This window comes from Schistocerca serialis, chromosome 6 (genome assembly GCF_023864345.2).
Source record: "Schistocerca serialis cubense isolate TAMUIC-IGC-003099 chromosome 6, iqSchSeri2.2, whole genome shotgun sequence".
Classification (NCBI taxonomy): domain Eukaryota; kingdom Metazoa; phylum Arthropoda; class Insecta; order Orthoptera; family Acrididae; genus Schistocerca; species Schistocerca serialis.
The window spans coordinates 403,799,665-403,818,422 of NC_064643.1; the positions used below are offsets into that span (position 1 = coordinate 403,799,665).

The following is an 18,758-nucleotide window of genomic DNA, read 5'->3' on the forward strand; positions in this document are numbered from 1 at the left end:
ATACTGTACCTATACAAAGGCTCTGGAAAATACTACAGATTGCAAATATAAGTTACACCCTAATAAGGGCTTTCCAAAGTTTGTATAATGGTTCAAGATTGAGAATAAAACTTGGTAATAAAAGGTTTCCTGTCAACAGGGGTTTGCATCAAGGCTAGTGTGCATCTCTTACCATGTTGAAAATATGGTAGCAAAAGCTCTAAATCACTGAAAAGGAAGTACAGAGGAATAGGAATAGATATGGGCAAAACTTGTTTTATACACTGCAATTTGCAGGCAACCATGATTTCCAAAGCAAAAGGTGATTAAGAATATATGGCATAAAAACTACAGGAGTAGTATAAATGATGGGGCTTAGAACTTAACACCCAGAAAACAAAATATCTTCCAGATGGTGCATCATCCAACTTGTAATCTACCACCCTCCTTTCTAGTTGCAGCTGTTGTCCACATTAGTCTTTTATGAAGATTTGAGAGTAGCAAAGATTACAGTAAACTTTCTAGTTTACTTATCTTTTCACGTAGAGTTGGCTCCAGTTCTTCCTGTATAGAGGTCTGATTCTTGAAGCTGAAATTCACATGATTTAGGTCCTCATGGTTGAATTGATCTAAATAAATTTGAAGATTGTTGTTGCAGAATTTTTGTTGTTACGTTAATATGTTTTGTCACATTTTAGTACATCATACAGTCTCTTGATTTTTCACATTAAGAAAGCCAAAATTACATTGTCTACACAAAATACAAAAAATACTTCCGATCACATCAGAGGCATGCTTACTACTGACTTACTCGTCGGAAGTAACAATATTCCAAAGGGTTTACAAGTTTTCTTGACAAATGAATTTCTATTAGTTTCGAATATTAACTTCATAAATGAACCCAGAAATGAACGTAGTAAACAGTACTAGATTGTGTAATTAATAATAGAAATTTTAAGTGTGCCAAATAATTCATAATTTCAGGTGTTTCCAAAAAAAATAATTTTAACTGTACATTCAGAACAAGTACCGATCGATTATAACATCCAAAATAAAGTAATTCCTTTTCATAAATTTTAGCTTGAAGTATAACATACTGTGCATAAAATTATATGAAAGTTTTCAGAAAAGCAGCTGAGATAATATTGACCTGTCCAAAATTAGAAAAATAGTACTGGCATCAACAACTACTGTTGAGGAAAAGTAATGCAAGAGAAGGGTGTCCCATTACAAACTAAAGACAGAGAAAACTGCAGCTTGCTGTACTTACACATTACTAGGAGTAGAACTTGTAACACAGGTAAAGATGACCAAGAAATTATAGTATGAATAACTCAGGCTATAAAATTGACCTCTTGTTTAAATGGAATCCTTTGGAGTAGCAGACATGAGAGTGTTTCAGACAATAAGAAGAGGAAGTTGATGGCCTCTGAAATGGATAGTCATTTGGAAAGAGAAGATGTATAATGTAGAGGTTCAGTTACAAAGGGTGGTAGAAGTATAATTAACAATTGACATTGAACAGAAACAATTAATGTGGTATATCACATCCAAAGGATGGATGAATCCAGGTTATCTAAGAACATTACGCTATGGATACCTTCAAACCACAGGAAACATGAAAGGCCAAGGAAAACTTGGAAAGGAGGTAATGTAAAAGCAATGAGGTCAAGGCAGTTAAGAGAAGTTACCATACTGTATCAAAGAGTAACATGACAATCACAACTGTTCTTTTATTCCTTGTCTACATTTTTTTCTGACCATAATAAATGAGTACTTTTGTGTAACTGTCTCTTTAAAATCATTCTATTCAAGTGCCCATAATACACCTGTGTCTAGGGTTGTTTTTATCAAAAGGAAAATTCATACAAGAAATCCATAAAATTATGAGACAAGAAATTGCTGACCAGAGCTTACTTTCAGGAGATGAACTGCTGATCTGCTGATAGTCGCATGTAAAAGAATACACTCTGTCCTATCTTTTGGAACTAATAGTTCCTTCCTCGAGGAGGAGAGACGGATGAGTTTGGGAAGTCAAAAAATAAGAGCAGGTCACACGGACCCCAGGATGAAAAGGTCTGAGTGAGCTACCCGAATATATTGTGTGTAATGTTATGTGTCTCTCTCTCGGCAGTGCTGCATGTTCACATCACGCAAGTACTGACTGGCCAACAATTCTGTTCAATAAATTTATAGTATCCATTTTTTCAGTGTCATTGTGACTTTGTCAGTATTATCATACAATTCAAACAGTGGAATGTCCAGGGATGAAATAACAATAATGTGTATGATTATATGATAGCGGAACAAACACTGGTAGCAGTTACTTCTGTAAAATATCTGGGAGTATGCGTGCGGAACGATTTGAAGTGGAATGATCATATAAAATTAATTGTTGGTAAGGTGGGTACCAGGTTGAGATTCATTGGGAGAGTGCTTAGAAAATGTAGTCCATCAACAAAGGAGGTGGCTTACAAAACACTCGTTCGACCTATACTTGAGTATTGCTCATCAGTGTGGGATCCGTACCAGATCGGTTTGACGGAGGAGATAGAGAAGATCCAGAGAAGAGCGGCGCGTTTCGTCACAGGGTTATTTGGTAACCGTGATAGCGTTACGGAGATGTTTAATAAACTCAAGTGGCAGACTCTGCAAGAGAAGCGCTCTGCATCGCGGTGTAGCTTGCTCGCCAGGTTTCGAGAGGGTGCGTTTCTGGATGAGGTATCGAATATATTGCTTCCCCCTACTTATACCTCCCGAGGAGATCACGAATGTAAAATTAGAGAGATTAGAGTGCGCACGGAGGCTTTCAGACAGTCGTTCTTCCCGCGAACCATACGCGACTGGAACAGGAAAGGGAGGTAATGACAGTGGCACGTAAAGTGCCCTCCGCCACACACCGTTGGGTGGCTTGCGGAGTATAAATGTAGATGTAGTTAGATTGCTATCCACCTCACAGAAGAGGTGGGGTCACAGACAAGCACAATGAAAAACAATACTAGAAACATATCAACTTTCAGACAAAATCATTCATGAGAAGTAGAACTGTCCCACATTCACAGAACAACAACTCACAAACACATGGCCAATGTTTCCAGTTGCTAAGGCAGTTGGGGCTTAGCACCTGGAGACAGTGGCTACGTATGTGTCAGTTGTTGCTGTGTGACTTTATGAGACTTCTATTTCTGAAAGAAGACTGTGTCCGGATAGCTGAAAATATTTCTAGTATGGTGAAACTCTGCTTTCACACCTTTCAAGAGACTTGGAAAAAATGGTATAAAATGTGGGAAATAACTTTGTAAGCTGTAGAGATTACATGTACTACCCCCTTGCATTTTCATGGTTTTGTATGATATACATACATATTTTTACTATATACCAAAGGTTATCTTAATTATGTGCTATGTTTACCGGTTGACATGACATTACCGATAATTTAGCACAGCAAATTGCACTAAAAATAACGCAAACAAAGCAGCCGCCATGTTGATTTACATGTTTGCAAAGCTAAGGTGGCATATTTGGCAGTTCTCTATTTATACTTGCAGGCTACAAAAAGTGCAGTTAAAGTGTACACTGCATTAAAGATCTCTCTAAACTGCATCATTTTTAGTGTAACTTTCCTGCAAATGTGATGTCAGCAGATGTCCACAGTACATCTAGCTGTTTTAGATTTTGTAAAGAAAAGTGTGTGAAATATTGTAAAGTGCATTAAAAATGGCATTACACTACAGATCAGTCTGTTACTGCATCCTTTATTACACACTCACTGGCTTGGTCATCTGGCAACCAAACTGTCACCTTCCAATCAACCTAGTTGTCGGGGCTCCAATGCAGATCTGTCTGTATCCACAGCCAAGATGAGAGGGAGGATACCATACTACACTTCAGCTTTTTAAGCAAACATTTTATGAAACATTATTAAGCTATTTTTATTTATTATACTGAAGTTTAATTTGGATGGTCTTACATGAATATGATGTGAACAAATGCGTACAGTAGTTACTACTTTTTAATAGAAAAATCCAAAAATGTAGGTTGTTTTATCACTGTCACTTTCTGCACTGTCAGTGTTTTCTTCTGTATGAAAGTCAATCTCATCATCAAGAGACACACTTTCCGTGCAGCTATTCCCATGTTGAAGTAACTAGGTTTTCAGTGTTATCATTGATACCAAGGTCTGGTGTGTAAGCTCCATTTCCTTCATCGGTTTAAATGAATCCCACTTTTTGGAAGCAGTTGGATATTTTGTGGCCTCCTTAATCTCTGTCCATGCCTTGGCAATGTAATGCAAAACATCTAAAATTGGTACTTTAAAGCAGGCTGGGTACCTCCATCAGAGTTAATGCCTTCTGCACAATCACCGTCTTATAGTATATTTTGAAGACATGGAAAATACCAAAATTCAAGAGCTGTAATTTGCTTGTGCAGTTTGGCGGCAGAAAATCTAATTGCACATTACGTAACCTTATATTTTTGGGATGTGCAGAGAAATAATCCACCAACAAGAGAATATTCCTGTTGTGGGTTCCCATTCTTGCATCAGGGCAACATAATTGCTTTTCAGATATTTCTGATGTCATCCACACTTTCTTGTTGGGACTGTAGATTGTTTGCAGCGTTTCTATATTTTTAAAGCAACATGGTTTTTCTATTTGCTAGTCATGAACGTTTTAATTTTTTCGGAACTATCTACATTTGTGCCTAAATGACAGCCAGGTGAACTTTACTGTGTTTGCTTCCTTCACAATTTTCACCATTGAAGGAAAATATTTTGTTTGATAGGATGCTGAAAAAGGGACCTGTTTCCTCAATGTTGAAAATATTTTTTGTTTTATGTTTCTTCATAAGGTCCTGTAACCTACCACACTGCTCTTGACTAACAGTCTTTATATCTACACTTTTTTTTTTTTTACACATACATTTAAGTTCACAACCATGTATTACTTCTTAAATCTTATCAGTCCACCTGTTAGATGCGGAAAAGTCCTTGATCCCAAGCACATTGGTGATTTTTAGCATCTTTTGTGCAATATCACACCATTCACTGGAATGTTTGAAGCAGGTGCTTCCTGAAACCAGTTCTTTGTAACTTCTTCTGGTTCCACGTATTTTAAACAACTGATAAATTCTGGTTTTTGGAATTTGGCCCACTGTTGCTTGCACTTTCCAAAATAGAATCTGTTTTTCACAACGGTGCTCAGCAGAGAGACAGGTTTTCCTATACTTTGTACTAATGCAATGTGTGTTCCACAATGAGCTTCAGCTCTTTTGAGAATTTTTACCTTGTCTTCCATAGAAAGGGTTTTTCTATCTCTTTAGGTAACATTCGTGTTTTTCATTTTAAAACTGTGACAGAAAAAAAAAATTTGAAAGAAACAACTAACCTAACACTTAACACAAGGCTATGAACATGCTACATGCTATTCACAATAAACTCTTGGTGCAGTAGTTGATGAGAGCAGCTGTGTCAATTGAGATTGCCTCACGTCAGTTATAGGAACAGTTTTGTCAACACTGCCAATGTTTTCAGCCTTGGCTAGCAAATGACAGTATGTTCAGTTCGTATACAAATCATAAAGGAAACTACCATATATTATCAAATTACAAATACTGGAAAATGGATGTCCTTGCATATGATCATAATCACAGGCCAAAGTTAATGCTGAAACAATATGGCTACTACGACATAAGGATGCCACTTATTGTGTAGCACACAGAACTAAAAAATTAAGTTGGTAGTGACATGGAACAGGTGAATGTTCCTCTGAAGTCTCATCTTCTTCCGACTTCTATCAAAACAGCTACTCCCATCAGCCACTGTGCCGAGTTGAGGTTAGCAGTGCCAGGAGACAAATCATGAATTGTTCCAACTTTTACTGATTCAGATCTGCTGAGTAGTGCACACTGGTGTCAAGAAAGTTGACCTGTAACAATTGTAAGTAATTCAAGACTGATGCAGTGCGTGCATCATTTTATGTTAATTATGCCAGTTTTTCGTTCATGAACAATGATTCATAAAGTGTAAATCATGGGAAAATTATAGATGTGTTAACACTAAAATAGGTTCAAATTAAGATTGTGAACATAGTAAATTTGACAGGAGTGATAAAAAATGAAGTATATGGTGAGAAAATGTTAATTCCGGGAATGTGAAAGTGAAATTATACTGTACTCATTTTCATTGTGCCCGTCTGCAGTTCAACATCTCTTCTGTTTGATGAGAAGCAGTCTATCCTTTCCATATTGCTCTCCTCTAGTTGGTGAGTAGCAATCTATCCTTTCCGTACTGTTATCATACCGTTCTTTTTTCAAAGTGGAAGGTAAATTCTTGTTGACAGTTTATTGCATGCTGCAATCATCTTTATGATCGTTCTTTGCATTGCCTCACATAAAATCTTCTGCTGTATTCCAACAGTCAGTGTGCATTCTGAGTTAACTGCTGTACAGAAGAGTCTTACTTGCACTTTAAAAGATGATGTGCCCGTGCATTAGTAGATACCGTAGCACAGATTAACGACCATTTGTATCCCACTGTTCAAAGGTATTGCAGTATGTAAATTTTTCATTTGCCTTTTAACTTCTATATTATTGTTTCAATATGAAAAATGGGAAAACTAAAATAATGAGAGAGAATTGCTGCGCATCATTTACCTTCAGGAGGCAGGATTCAGTGCTCACTCTGTAGAATGTGAGTTTGGATTGGATGGTGAAGTTATATTTCTTGGGCACTTCCTCAGTGCCGGTTGACCAGCATCTCTAACCCAGCAAACAGAAGCTCCCATTCTACGTAAAATATACCAACCAATTCCTGGAATGTCAAATTCATTCTCTCACCTCTTCCACATGGAACCTCTCTCCTCATTATTGATGCAATCTCACTTTATACCAATATCTCACATATGCAAGGTCTCTCAGATCCAGAACACTGTCTCTCCTAACAGCCACTTGAAGGTCTTCTTACAACTTTTGTTTCTTTTCACATTAGCCATCGCATTGGTGGTTAGCACACTGGACTCGCATTCGGGAGGACCACGGTTCAATCCCACATCCGACCATCCTGATTTAGGTTTTCTGTGATTTCCCTAAATCGCTCCAGGCAAATGCCGGGATGGTTCCTTTGAAAGGGCACGGCCGACTTCTTTCCCCGTCCTTCTATAATCCAATGAGACCGATGACCTTACTGTTTGGTCTCTTTCCCCCAAACAATCCAACCCACATTAGCCATCGTTATTCTGACCCATAACTGCTTCATCTTTGAGGGCCAGACCTACAAAAAAATTAGTCTTCCTCACTGAAGCCCCACATCTAAACCTCTGTTCACATAAAACCAACCAGCATTTCGATACCTGGCATCCCTTCCACATCAAATGTTGCTTTCACTACACCCTATGCATCCTCACCAATTCCTTCACCAAGGCTGTGACATTCTCACGTCGAGCCTTGAAATGAGAACTCCCCTCCTTGATATCCTCCTCACAACTCTCACTGTTGCCTTCCATTGCCCTGCTAATCTCCATAACATCTTAGTCAAAACATATGACATTCTCAAACAAGTACCCCTACTCCCAAGTTCCTGTTCCTGCTGTAAAATATATGCTACGTATCCTCCCACTACTACTATTAGTTCCTAGCAACTTGTATTTTTATGTGTGCATATCAGCAGTGCTGAAAATCTGGCTCCTGAAGGTGAAGTACTATCCAACTTCCAAATTAGGGTTATTTTTCTTATTAAGTCTACGCACTTTGTCTGTTTTAGAGATATACTGTCGCCACTTGTTGCAGTTACTTTTGCATATGTCAAATTCTGTAGCCTCATTGTATGATTCCATCTTGTGAATATTGTTTCACAACAAGAATCATGAAATTAAGCGTTTATTACATTTCAGTTTATGACATTTCAAACAGTAAACAATTCCAGATGTGTCAGTGGGACAGTTACATATCCAAAGATAAAGAATCTTCATATTATTTGGTGGAACTGTAATTACTGAACATGTCCAGCTTGAACACACAGCTAAAGCAGATTTTGTGCTTCTTGAGTCAAAAGCTTTTTTGTCGGGAAGTGAAAGAGAGGAGTAAAAGCTTAAAAAGATGATTCTAGGAACTGTGGTTCAAAAAGAAATACACACTTTGAAGTTTTTCCTATTCCATGTGAAGAGTTTCTCATATGCCTGTCATTACAGAGTTTGTTTAAATATGTTACAGTCAGTCAGATAAATCCCATTCACTTCATATTTTGTACATAGTTGTCTACTGACAGATATGGAAGAACTTTCTTCATAAGTCTCATATATTGATGCATTTTTCAGGCAGAAAAGTGGCTGAAAGCTCAAGCTCAAGCATTAGGTTGGTCAAAAGCAACAAAACTGGAAGGAAGACCAACTTTACAAGGGCTTGTTGCCCTTACTGTTGATGGAAGAAATGCTGCTATGGTGGAACTTAATTGTGAGACAGATTTCGTAGCAAGAAACAAAAATTTTGTGTCTTTGGCCGAGTTAGCTGTGAGAACGTGTCTAGATTTTACAAATAAACAATCTACTATCCAACAAGTGACCAAGGTAAATTACATTAATTTTATTGACATTTGATTTTTTTTTGTAGGTTTATGAGAATGTGGTATTGACTTTTTAATCATGTTCCATATGGCTGTGTTTCCTTTTTCTTTATGGTTGAATATTCTTTGAGTTTCTGATCATCTTAGGTTAGCAAGATTTATTTTTATCAGTTTCTATATGTCATTGAGGCACAGTCACAGTCTCTCACTTTGACTTTTTGTCCGATTCCGAACCACAGTAGTACTCTCCTGCCCTCAGTACTAGACTCATTATTTGTTAGATCTCTGGTGTAAAGGGTATTTCATTTGTATAACATTAGCACATTCGTTCAAAGTGAAATCAACCAGTGGTGTGGTTTCTAACATCTCAAATTTTTTTGGTTTGTTTTGTACACTAATAGTAGTGGTTGTTTGCATGAAAAATCCCAACCCAAAAATGAATCTTTCATGTTTGAGTAATTAATGTTTGAAGTGTCGAAAATTGAATGATATTTGTCACATCTGGAAATCTTGAAATATCTGTAAATCAAAAACTGTTTGACATAGCAGAAAAGGTGTTACTTGACTATATTCATGAAAATACTAAATTTTCCCAAACCACTTTTCTTCTGTTTTTAAAGTTAGAAACCAGAAGTTTTTGTTTAAAAAAACATATACATTTGGCAAACACTATTTGTTAATGCATGTGTCAAATTTTGTTGTGGTATTCCATTAGGATCACATTAAAATAAATTTTATTTTACTGGTATGCGTAGCGTACAGTGCAAAGTACGTTGGTTTTCTGAATTCGTAATATAGTAAATTGTTAAGGGAACCTTAAATGTCAAACACTAAACAATGCTGCAAAATCATTGTTATTTTATGCTTGTTAATGATCAATTTTTATCATTTAAATTTAAATCCGGTTTTGGCCTCCACTGTTCACTGTGGACGTATTCTAATGTACACCGTAATAAAAAGTGTTCAGGAAAGATACAAATAGTTTACTTAATTGTACCTTTATTTTAAATACATTTGTATTAATGTGTAGTTTTTATTTAACATTAGCGTAGCTATTGCTATTTAACAGTGCATTATTTGAGAAACTGGCTGCTAATTTTCAACAAGAAAAACATGATCCAGTTACACCCTTATTAAGATCTATAGCAGTCTCCTCTTAAATGATGTAATCTGTATAGGATTTGTTGACTAGAACACCATTCTACAGTGTAAAATGGTGAAAGATCTTTGAAATTCTTAGTAGAACAGATCTGAGCTGTAATGAAGGTGAGTGATATATATAAAAACCAAGAAGGAAGAATAAGAATGGAAGACCAAGAACAAAGTTCTTGGATTAAAAAGGGTGTAAGGCAGGGATGAAGAGTTCCACCTCTGCCTTTCAGTCTATACTGGAAATGTATTCAACAGAGAGAATGATTCAGAACATGTAAGGCACCATCCTGAAGATTCAGAACCAAGGAAACAGAGTATATGTGTGTTGAGTCCCGGCCATGTGAGAATTAGGGGCAGTGGTACAGTGGGTACAGGAACCAAAGATGTCTGTAGGTCTAGTACCATGCAGGATGATCCTATTGCATTGTCCTGAATGGGAATAAAAATTATGAGTCAGCGGGAAGAAAAGTGGGTGCAAGTACTGAACAACAGTATGTCACCAATAAAGCCTAGCATGGTGCATGTCTCCCCAAACCATAGAGATGGATGGAAGTGGTCCTCACAAGATGCAGAATAGTTTGCCCCACACCTTTCCGGACAAGACGACTTATCAGTAACGATGCAGTGCTTGAAATTTAATCCTATCTACATACTACAAGTCAACTAATGTGTTTTATTTGCTAGCAAGAGGGCAACTGTCAGTTATTCTAAAAGTTTGCCATAAAATGTCTCCTGTTGTTGGAGATGATACATTAGGAAGCAGTTTTATACAAGGGTCGTCCACAAAGTAAGTTCTGTTTCTATTTCTATCCGCGGGTGCGCTACGATCGCAGTTCTGAGCATGCGCAGCAGTTACTCTGACTCAAGGAGAAGACGTACGCCATTCTCAGATTGCTGCTGCTGACGTGTGCTTTGTAGAGCTGCTTTATAGTGTCAGCTGTAATTGAAAATGCCACCACGTGTGAAATCAGATCTGTGATTCGTTTTCTAAATGCAAAGAAAGTTAAATCAAAGGAAATTCATCGGCAAATCTGCGAGGTTTACGGACAAAATGTTATGAGTGATTCAATGATTAGAAGATGGGTCAGACTGTTCAATGAAGGATGTGATCAAGTGCATGATGAAGAATGAAGTAGACGCCCGTCTGTGGTTAGTGATGAACTGGTTCACACAATTGAAGAGAAGATTAAGCACAACCGTAAGTTTACACTTAGTGCCCTTGTTATGGAAGTTCTGCAAATCTTACGATCACTAGTTCATGAAGCTGTTACTGAAAAACTGAAATTTCGAAAACTTTGCTCACGTTGGGTGTCCAAAATACTTACTGAACAACACAAAAAAACACTGGATGGGCAGTGCACTTCAGTTTCTGGCGCTCTACAATGAGAAGGCGGTGGTTTTCTTTCTCGGATAGTCACGGGGGTGAAACTTGGGTATCATACGACACCCCTGAAACAAAATGGCAATCAATGGAATGGAGGCACACTTCATCTTTAATGAAGGTTAAGCTTCAGCAAATCCTGACACCTCGAAAAGTCTTGTACACCATTTTGTGGGACAGAAAGGCATTTTGCTGATTGATTTCTTACCATGAGGCCAATCAGTCAATGCACATGGTTACTGCAAGACCATCAAGAAATTGTGCCACGCAACAAAGAACAAGTGCTGATGATTAATATCAAAAGGTGTTGTTTTTTTTCCACGATAGTGCCTGACCTCACACGGTGAATGTGTCCAAACAACTCTTATGGGAATTTCACTGGGATGCGTTTGACCATCCTCTGTACAGCCCAGACCTCGCTCCTATCAACTTTAATCTCTTCTTACACCTAAAATCTGGCCTTGGTGGTCAACACTTCAACGATGATGACGAGCTAAAAGAACATGTTACCACATAGTTGAATACACAGGCAGCAACCTTCTATAAAGAAGACATACAAAAATTTGTGCCATGTTATGACAAGTGCCTGCAAAATTTTGGAAGCTATGTAGGAAAGTAGTTTAACAGTTGTAGATTTTTGAGCAATAAATATTTTTTCTGTATCTGTACACGTTTGTTTTGTATAACCAAATGGAACTTACTTTGTGGACACATCTTGTATATCATCTATGGCCTCTCAGACCAGAAGTTTTAAGTGAAGAAGAACAGGCCATGAAATCCTACATTCTATGATTAAACACCTCTACAGGGAGGATATATCGGTTTTGGTTTGGCGACTGGAGAGACTGCACTAGAAGAAAGTTCAACAACTGTATTTGCTCATTTTCATGTTACGCTGCCAGTATACTATGACAATTCTTAAATTTCTGAAGGTGAGGAGAATGTTTCACTTGATGCAAGCTAACCATATTTACAACCGCATGGAAGTAGTGACGCTACAGGAGCAGATCCACCATATGCAGCGAGAACTGACGGGAACTAGATAGCAGTATAAGCCGTTATATCTTCATTTTTTTATATATATAATACAGTGTTGCGACTGGGCTAACATTCAGGACTACGGAATTCAGTGCAGAAGTGTCAACTAATCGGCAGAAGAGGAAGTTTGATGGATTACAGAGATTCATACATAAAAAATCAGTCTCTGACAATTCTCAAATGGTTATTAACTTGCCTGGAAGATAATTAACCAAAGATGAAAGTTCACTTCTATTGAAATGAGATAATTTTGCAGTGAAATGACTAAATGTTCACAAGGAGGACATTATAAAAATGTAGCAGCAGGAATCCATCTGTTGTCATCACAATCTGCTGATAAAATTAGGACGGAGATGGCCAGAATATTATGCAGAGTAAAGGTATGTCATCCTACAACGAAAGTTTAGAGAACCGCCAGTCAACTCTTTGGATGATATAAACCAACAGAACAGGAGCTTATCCACCCAGACTATGTAGCCTACCAAAGGTGCATAAGTCATATGTTCCCCTGAGACGGATTGTGAGTGCTGTAGGATCTCCTACCCTGTAGCCTGATATCACTCCTCTCTGCTGCAGCCGTGTATTGCTAAAATTGACAGTTACATTAAAAGTCAGTGCATTTTGTTGAAAAACTTTAGGAGATTGACATCAGCCCAAGTGATATTCTTGTTAACTTTGATGTAGTGTCCCTGTTTACTAGGGTTCCTGTGAACAAAGCTATTTCATACATAGCAAATATTTGACATAGTGTCTTTATTTAGACACTACATTCCCACAACTTATTCCCAGTACAACAACAAATACAAACAAATCTATGGGCAACTCTCGTAGTCCAGCTGCTTCCAACTTATTTATGGAGTTCTTCGAACAGTGGGTACCGAGTGAGGTCATTAGCATGTTGAACTCGCATTCGGGAGGACAGTGGTTCAGTCCCGTGCCTGGCCATCCTGATTTAAGTTTCCCATGATTTCTCTAAATCGCTTCTGGCAAATGCCATGATGGTTCCTTTGAAAGGGCATGGCCGACCTCCTTCCCCATCATTTCCTAATCCAATGGGACCAATGACCTCGCTGTTTGGTCGCCTCCCCCAAAACAACTAACCAACCAACAGCAGGTCCTGCACGTGATCAGTAAAAGACCAGTTAAGTGGTACCACTATGTGGACGATACTTTTGTAGTATGTATTCATGGTAAAGAAGATCTGAATGTCCTCTTGGTGCATCTCAATGGTTTTAACAGAAAGATAGTAGGAAGAGACTTAATTTTCTGGGCGTATCTGCCATTGAATTGGTGGACGGGAGTCAGGGCCATAAGATATACAGAAAGGACACACACACTGACTGATACCTCCATAAGGAATGAAACTGTCATCCTAGACAAAAGAGGTGTGTCATTAAAACCTTGGTGGTCAGAGCCAATAAAATATGTAAGCCGGTTTATTTGCAGGATGTATTAAATCACTTACTCTTGGCCTTCAAGAAAAATGGATATGCAAGTAAGGTGATTGATCGACCACTCCATCAGAGAAGAGAAGAAGCGGAAAGTAGTGAGCCGCAGCGGCTGCTGTCTGGAAAAGTTTTCCTCCCATTGATTAATAAAACTGTGGAGCGAATGTTGGTTTAAAATTATCTTTAGATCCACCAAGAAGAGTAATGAATACTTTAAGAATAGGAAAAGATGCATGGTACACTATTGCAACACCTGAGATATATAAAATATTGTGAAGTTGTCGACAACTGTATATTGGAACTGTTGTGTCGGCAGATTAGCCAACACAACGCACACTAATTGAGAGAGGAGGACGAAATGCACGCTATAAGCTCACGCAGGATGGTGTGAGGTCTGAAACAGGATACGTAATGAATGCTATAAAGAAAAGTACGTAGCTTCTGGAATACTTAACTTTAATCCATCATTTGTTTACATCGTTCTTGATGAGACATGCTTCATACGATAACTATCAATTGCTATGGCGCCTTACTAGGTCGTAGCCATTGACTTAGCTGAAGGCTATTCTAACTATCTTCTCTGCAAATAAGCGAGGCTTCGTCAGTGTTGCATCGCTAGCTAAGTCGTCCGTACAACTGGGGCGAGTGCTAGTAAGTCTCTCGAGACCTGCCGTGTGGTGGCGCTCGGTCTGCGATCACTGACAGTGGCGACACGCGGGTCCGACATGTACTAATGGACCGCGGCCGATTTAAAGCTACCACCTAGCAAGTGTGGTGTCTGGCGGTGACACCACAGGAACTATGAAAAGAAGTACCAACACCAACTTAGCCAAAGACAAAAGGACCTTCATCTGGGATATACCGAAAAATCGGCCATAGCAGAACATGTTTTTTGAGATGGGAACCATGAAATAAAATTCAGGGAGACGAGCGCTTTAGCAAGGACATTGCATTACCATATATGCATGTATACAGAAGCAATAGAGATTCATAAACCCCATAATAATTTTAATCAAAAAGAAGATTTGAAGTTAAATAAAATATGAATGTAGAAAGTGGTTGTTATTTGTCCATTCCAAACACACATATTTTGTTATTTTCTATTATCAGATTATGTTACTCTGTTTAATTGTTCTTCATCATTCACAGCACTGTTCTTCCACCAGTGTTAGTTTCTCAGTGATGAAAGGGGATGCTGTTGAGGGATTTCAACTTCTGATGGCATTCGAACAAGCACTATTGGTGTTGGTGGGGCTTGATGGTTTGGCTATCCCCACAGGTCTGGCCTTCCTTGTTCTCTTAATTATTGACCTGCCAGACATTCCCTAAGCTGCTAATGTGTCAAAATGCATGGAGTGGCCCAAAAGCAGTATCATTACAAGCAAAAATAGGAGACACATGCAGATAGTTTTCTTAAATTCCTCGTTTACTTTCTGTTTCTTGAATTTTAGGTTTTGTAACTGTAAATGAGTATGCCAGAAAGAATATTTATTACAGTCAGTACTGTTACTATCTTAAATTTGACTGTCTTCAATAAGTTCAGTAGCTTTCAGCAGGCTCTACCATTTCATGGTAGCTGTACAGAGACCATAGTCCAGGCAATGAAGGACAATTGGAGGAAAAATTGTATAGTCACAAATTTTTGTACATTAGTAGGAGTGAGTGTCATTTAACAACATATTACATCAGTAGTGTATGAGTTTGGAGGGGGGAGGGGGAGTGTTTAAAGATAACTTATTTAAGTTTTTCTTGAATAACTTGAAAATCGAGTCTTCTAACAAAAATTTTTCCCTGTACAAAATTAAAGTACATAAAATTTCCTACAAAAATGTCATCTTCATTTTTTCTCTAGGGCTAATAATTTCCACGTTGCACGTGACAGATATATTACAGATTATTAGAAAAAGTTTTTTAATGGCATAAAACTAATTTTAATGAACTGTGTTAAAGAACAAATATTAGGAGTTTGTACCACGTCTAAGTGCAATAGAGCCTTATTAATGGATAAATGTTCTGGGGTGTAATAGAGTGGAGAGGTCAGGGATAGAGGGTAGACACAAAGTCACAAATTGTGTTAACACTACATAGAACACCAACACAAGAAACACACATGGACAGAATATACATAAATCTCTGTTCGCTGTTGTACACTGTACGAGAATTTGTGCTGACAAAGTGCAATTTCTTGCAATTGGGCCCTGGCACTGGTCAGATGACAACATCCCAAAGTTACAAAAATATCTTTTTGTGATGGTTTCCAAGGTACTGGATGAAGACTTGGTTTGTTACCCATGCATTTGTTCTTACAGCATTGGAACATACAATTAACAAGTTGGATACATCTTCAAGGATGAATCAACTTCAAGTTTAAACTAATTGAATCATTTTACATTGAACCTCCAATACCTTTTTTGATTACTGAGAAGTCCTTGGTAAAGAACTTCTCCAGAAAAGGCTCCGTGGTGCAACACACAGTGTTGTAGACTCCAAGGAAACATTTTATAGTGACAGAAGCATGCTTTAAGGAGACTTCACGTGGCTACACAGTGCCCCAGGAGTACCTCACACATGAAAGTTACCACAAATGGAAACAGCATTTTACTGATATCTTCAAATACCAGTTATATTTTGGTCGAACACAGTGGAAATATCCATACTTGCTCAGTCATACAAGAAATTGAGGGTGCAAATGATATTCAAATGCTCGTAAATGTTTTTTTAAAAAAAAAAAAAACAACTACCTGTACCCTCACAACTGCAAGAGGGAAAATTGATTCTTAGTCATACCATATAGCGCATATAGCATTCTTCTTGTGAAGGCAACTTCCCTCACCATGAGTGCTGCACACTTTTCAGTTGCAGACTGACTATACATCCCCAGCATTTCCTATTCAGTTTGCTTATGTGATTAGACAAAATAACTTGATTGAGCTTGTGTTTATATAGTGGAGTTATTTTATATAAAGAAGTGCAGATCAGCTTGATAAAAGCTGCAACACATTGATTATGAATCAGATGGGGTATTTGTCAAATTCGTGGCATCATCAGAACTGTAGAGATAACAAAAATTCCAGTGAGAGCAAGTATGAGTTACAAAGATTCTGTGAATTATATAAATGATATCATTCTTCCCAATCAATGAAATTGTCCATCCAAAAACTTCAGAGACTGATTTTATTTCTGGCATATAAGTGACATAAACGCAGTGACTACCGTGGCAGGTATAACAACAACACTAAACAATGAATCAAACAATGGAAAACCCAGGATTGAATGTAACAATATTATGAAAAGGAAAGTTGTCATTCAACATGTAGCAGAGATGCTGAGTTGCAGATTGGCACAACAAAAAGAGTGTAACAAATAAAACTTTTGGCCATTAAGGCCTTCGTCAATAATAGATGATGATGACACACACACACACACACACACACACACACACACACACACACACAGTAGTCGTATGTGCATGTGCTTTTGGCCATTAAGGCCTTCGTTAATAATAGACAACACATACAGCAGTCGTGTGAGCGTGTGCGTGTACATGTGGGTTGCTTTTTGTGTGTGTGTGTGTGTGTGTGTGTGTGTGTGTGTGTGTGTGTGTGTGTGTGTGTGTGCGTGTGTGTGTGTGTGTGGACGCGCGCGCACGCTCGTGCCCGCTTGCCTGTCATCTATTGTTGACAAAGGGCTTAATGGCTGAAAGCTTTATTTGTGACAGTCTTTCTGTTGTGCCAATCGGCAACTCAGCATCTCCGCTATATGGTGAACAGTAAACAGTGAACATACATTCAAGTAGTCATTTGCGAGCAGTTAGTGTTAAGTAGTTAAGTTGTGGCCATAGTGTGTCAGTGTTGTTATGTCACAAATCACAATGAAGCGGCATGACTAAATAAAGTGTAGAAAACATTATAAACCAAGTGTTGAAAAAATTCTCCAAAATATCTTGAAGAGAGAAGTATGTACAAAGTTTGTCCCACACACCTTGACTCTAAAAATGAAGACATGCAGATACGTGACTGGATTTGATAGAAATGCAAAACATGGAAAATTTGTTTCTGGAAGTCAGGGGTTACGAGACTTGTTTGTCAATATGATGTTTACAGGACAAGAGACATAAATTTAGTAGTGTGGATAGTGTTGTCAACAATCCTTCAAATGTATACACATTTCAAAAAGTTCTCATGTGCAAATAAGATTGATACACAACAGTCTGAGACATTTCTTCTGTTTTATACTGATTTCCAATTGCGTTTCTCATAAAGTAGTCACAATAGGAACTGTGCTTCTAGTACCTAATACCTAAAATATGAGGGATGATTACGTGTGATCAGTACCTTAATTTTCCTAAGGAAGAATGAAGGTTAAAAAATCGAAGTTTTTATCCCTAAATGTATTATATTCAAAAAACACTGCAGTAGAGTGTTTTAATGGGGGAGGAGTTTTTAGGCGTTGGGCTAAAAGATGAGCTCTCCATGGAGGCAACAGGTACACTCTCTCTCTCTCTCTCTCTCTCTCTCTCTCTCTCTCTCTCTCTGAGAGAGTTTGTCAATAAGTGATGGACATACTGAATTAGAATTACTGAAATAAGGACCAGGAACAAGAACAACACATATACACACATACTGTGTCATCATTTTAGAAGCTTTGGTAGCTTCTCCTTGTAGATTATTGTCTTCACCATTTGATTAATGTATTGGTATGTACAGGATGTATATGCCCCGAACAGTCAGAGAATCTGGGAAAACCCCGGAAATTTTCATTGTTTTAGTTTTGAGTAAAATTTTTGTAATTTTGACTGATAAGAACTGATTCTCTAACAAAGAATTTTACTTTACTACATAATACTGCAGCAATAAAACATAAAAGAGAAAAGCACCAATATAAAACTCCAACGGAAGTGCCCCATTTACAACAACAAAACACAGTGCACGCACACAAACTTCCACTGATAGCAAAATGTTTCAGAGGCTTCAGGATGAAGACTATGCAATACTTCGTAACAACAAACTGCGTGAGCATGACATGGCATCACAGTTCTTTGCATTAGATTTGTTTGAGCAGTTGCTAGTGAGCTCATGCACATGCGCAGAGCTGAAGTCACATATCAGCAGCACCTTCTTCATATGTGAAGTATGGCTGTTAGAAGTGTAAGCAGTAGTGCGAGCAGCCAGGTGCTACCCCAAAAAATTTTGCTGGCGTGCCC

At 38.0% G+C, this 18,758-nt stretch overlaps 1 protein-coding gene across 1 annotated transcript in view; it reads left to right on the forward strand.

The window, feature by feature from the left end:
* LOC126484476 (elongation factor Ts, mitochondrial) overlaps positions 1 to 18,758 on the forward strand; it is a 79,473-nt gene that overhangs the window by 14,380 nt on the left and 46,335 nt on the right. The window contains exon 2 of the mRNA XM_050108003.1: positions 8,292 to 8,540. Coding sequence (XP_049963960.1) covers positions 8,292 to 8,540 — 249 coding nt within the window. The remainder of the gene's footprint in view (positions 1 to 8,291; positions 8,541 to 18,758) is intronic.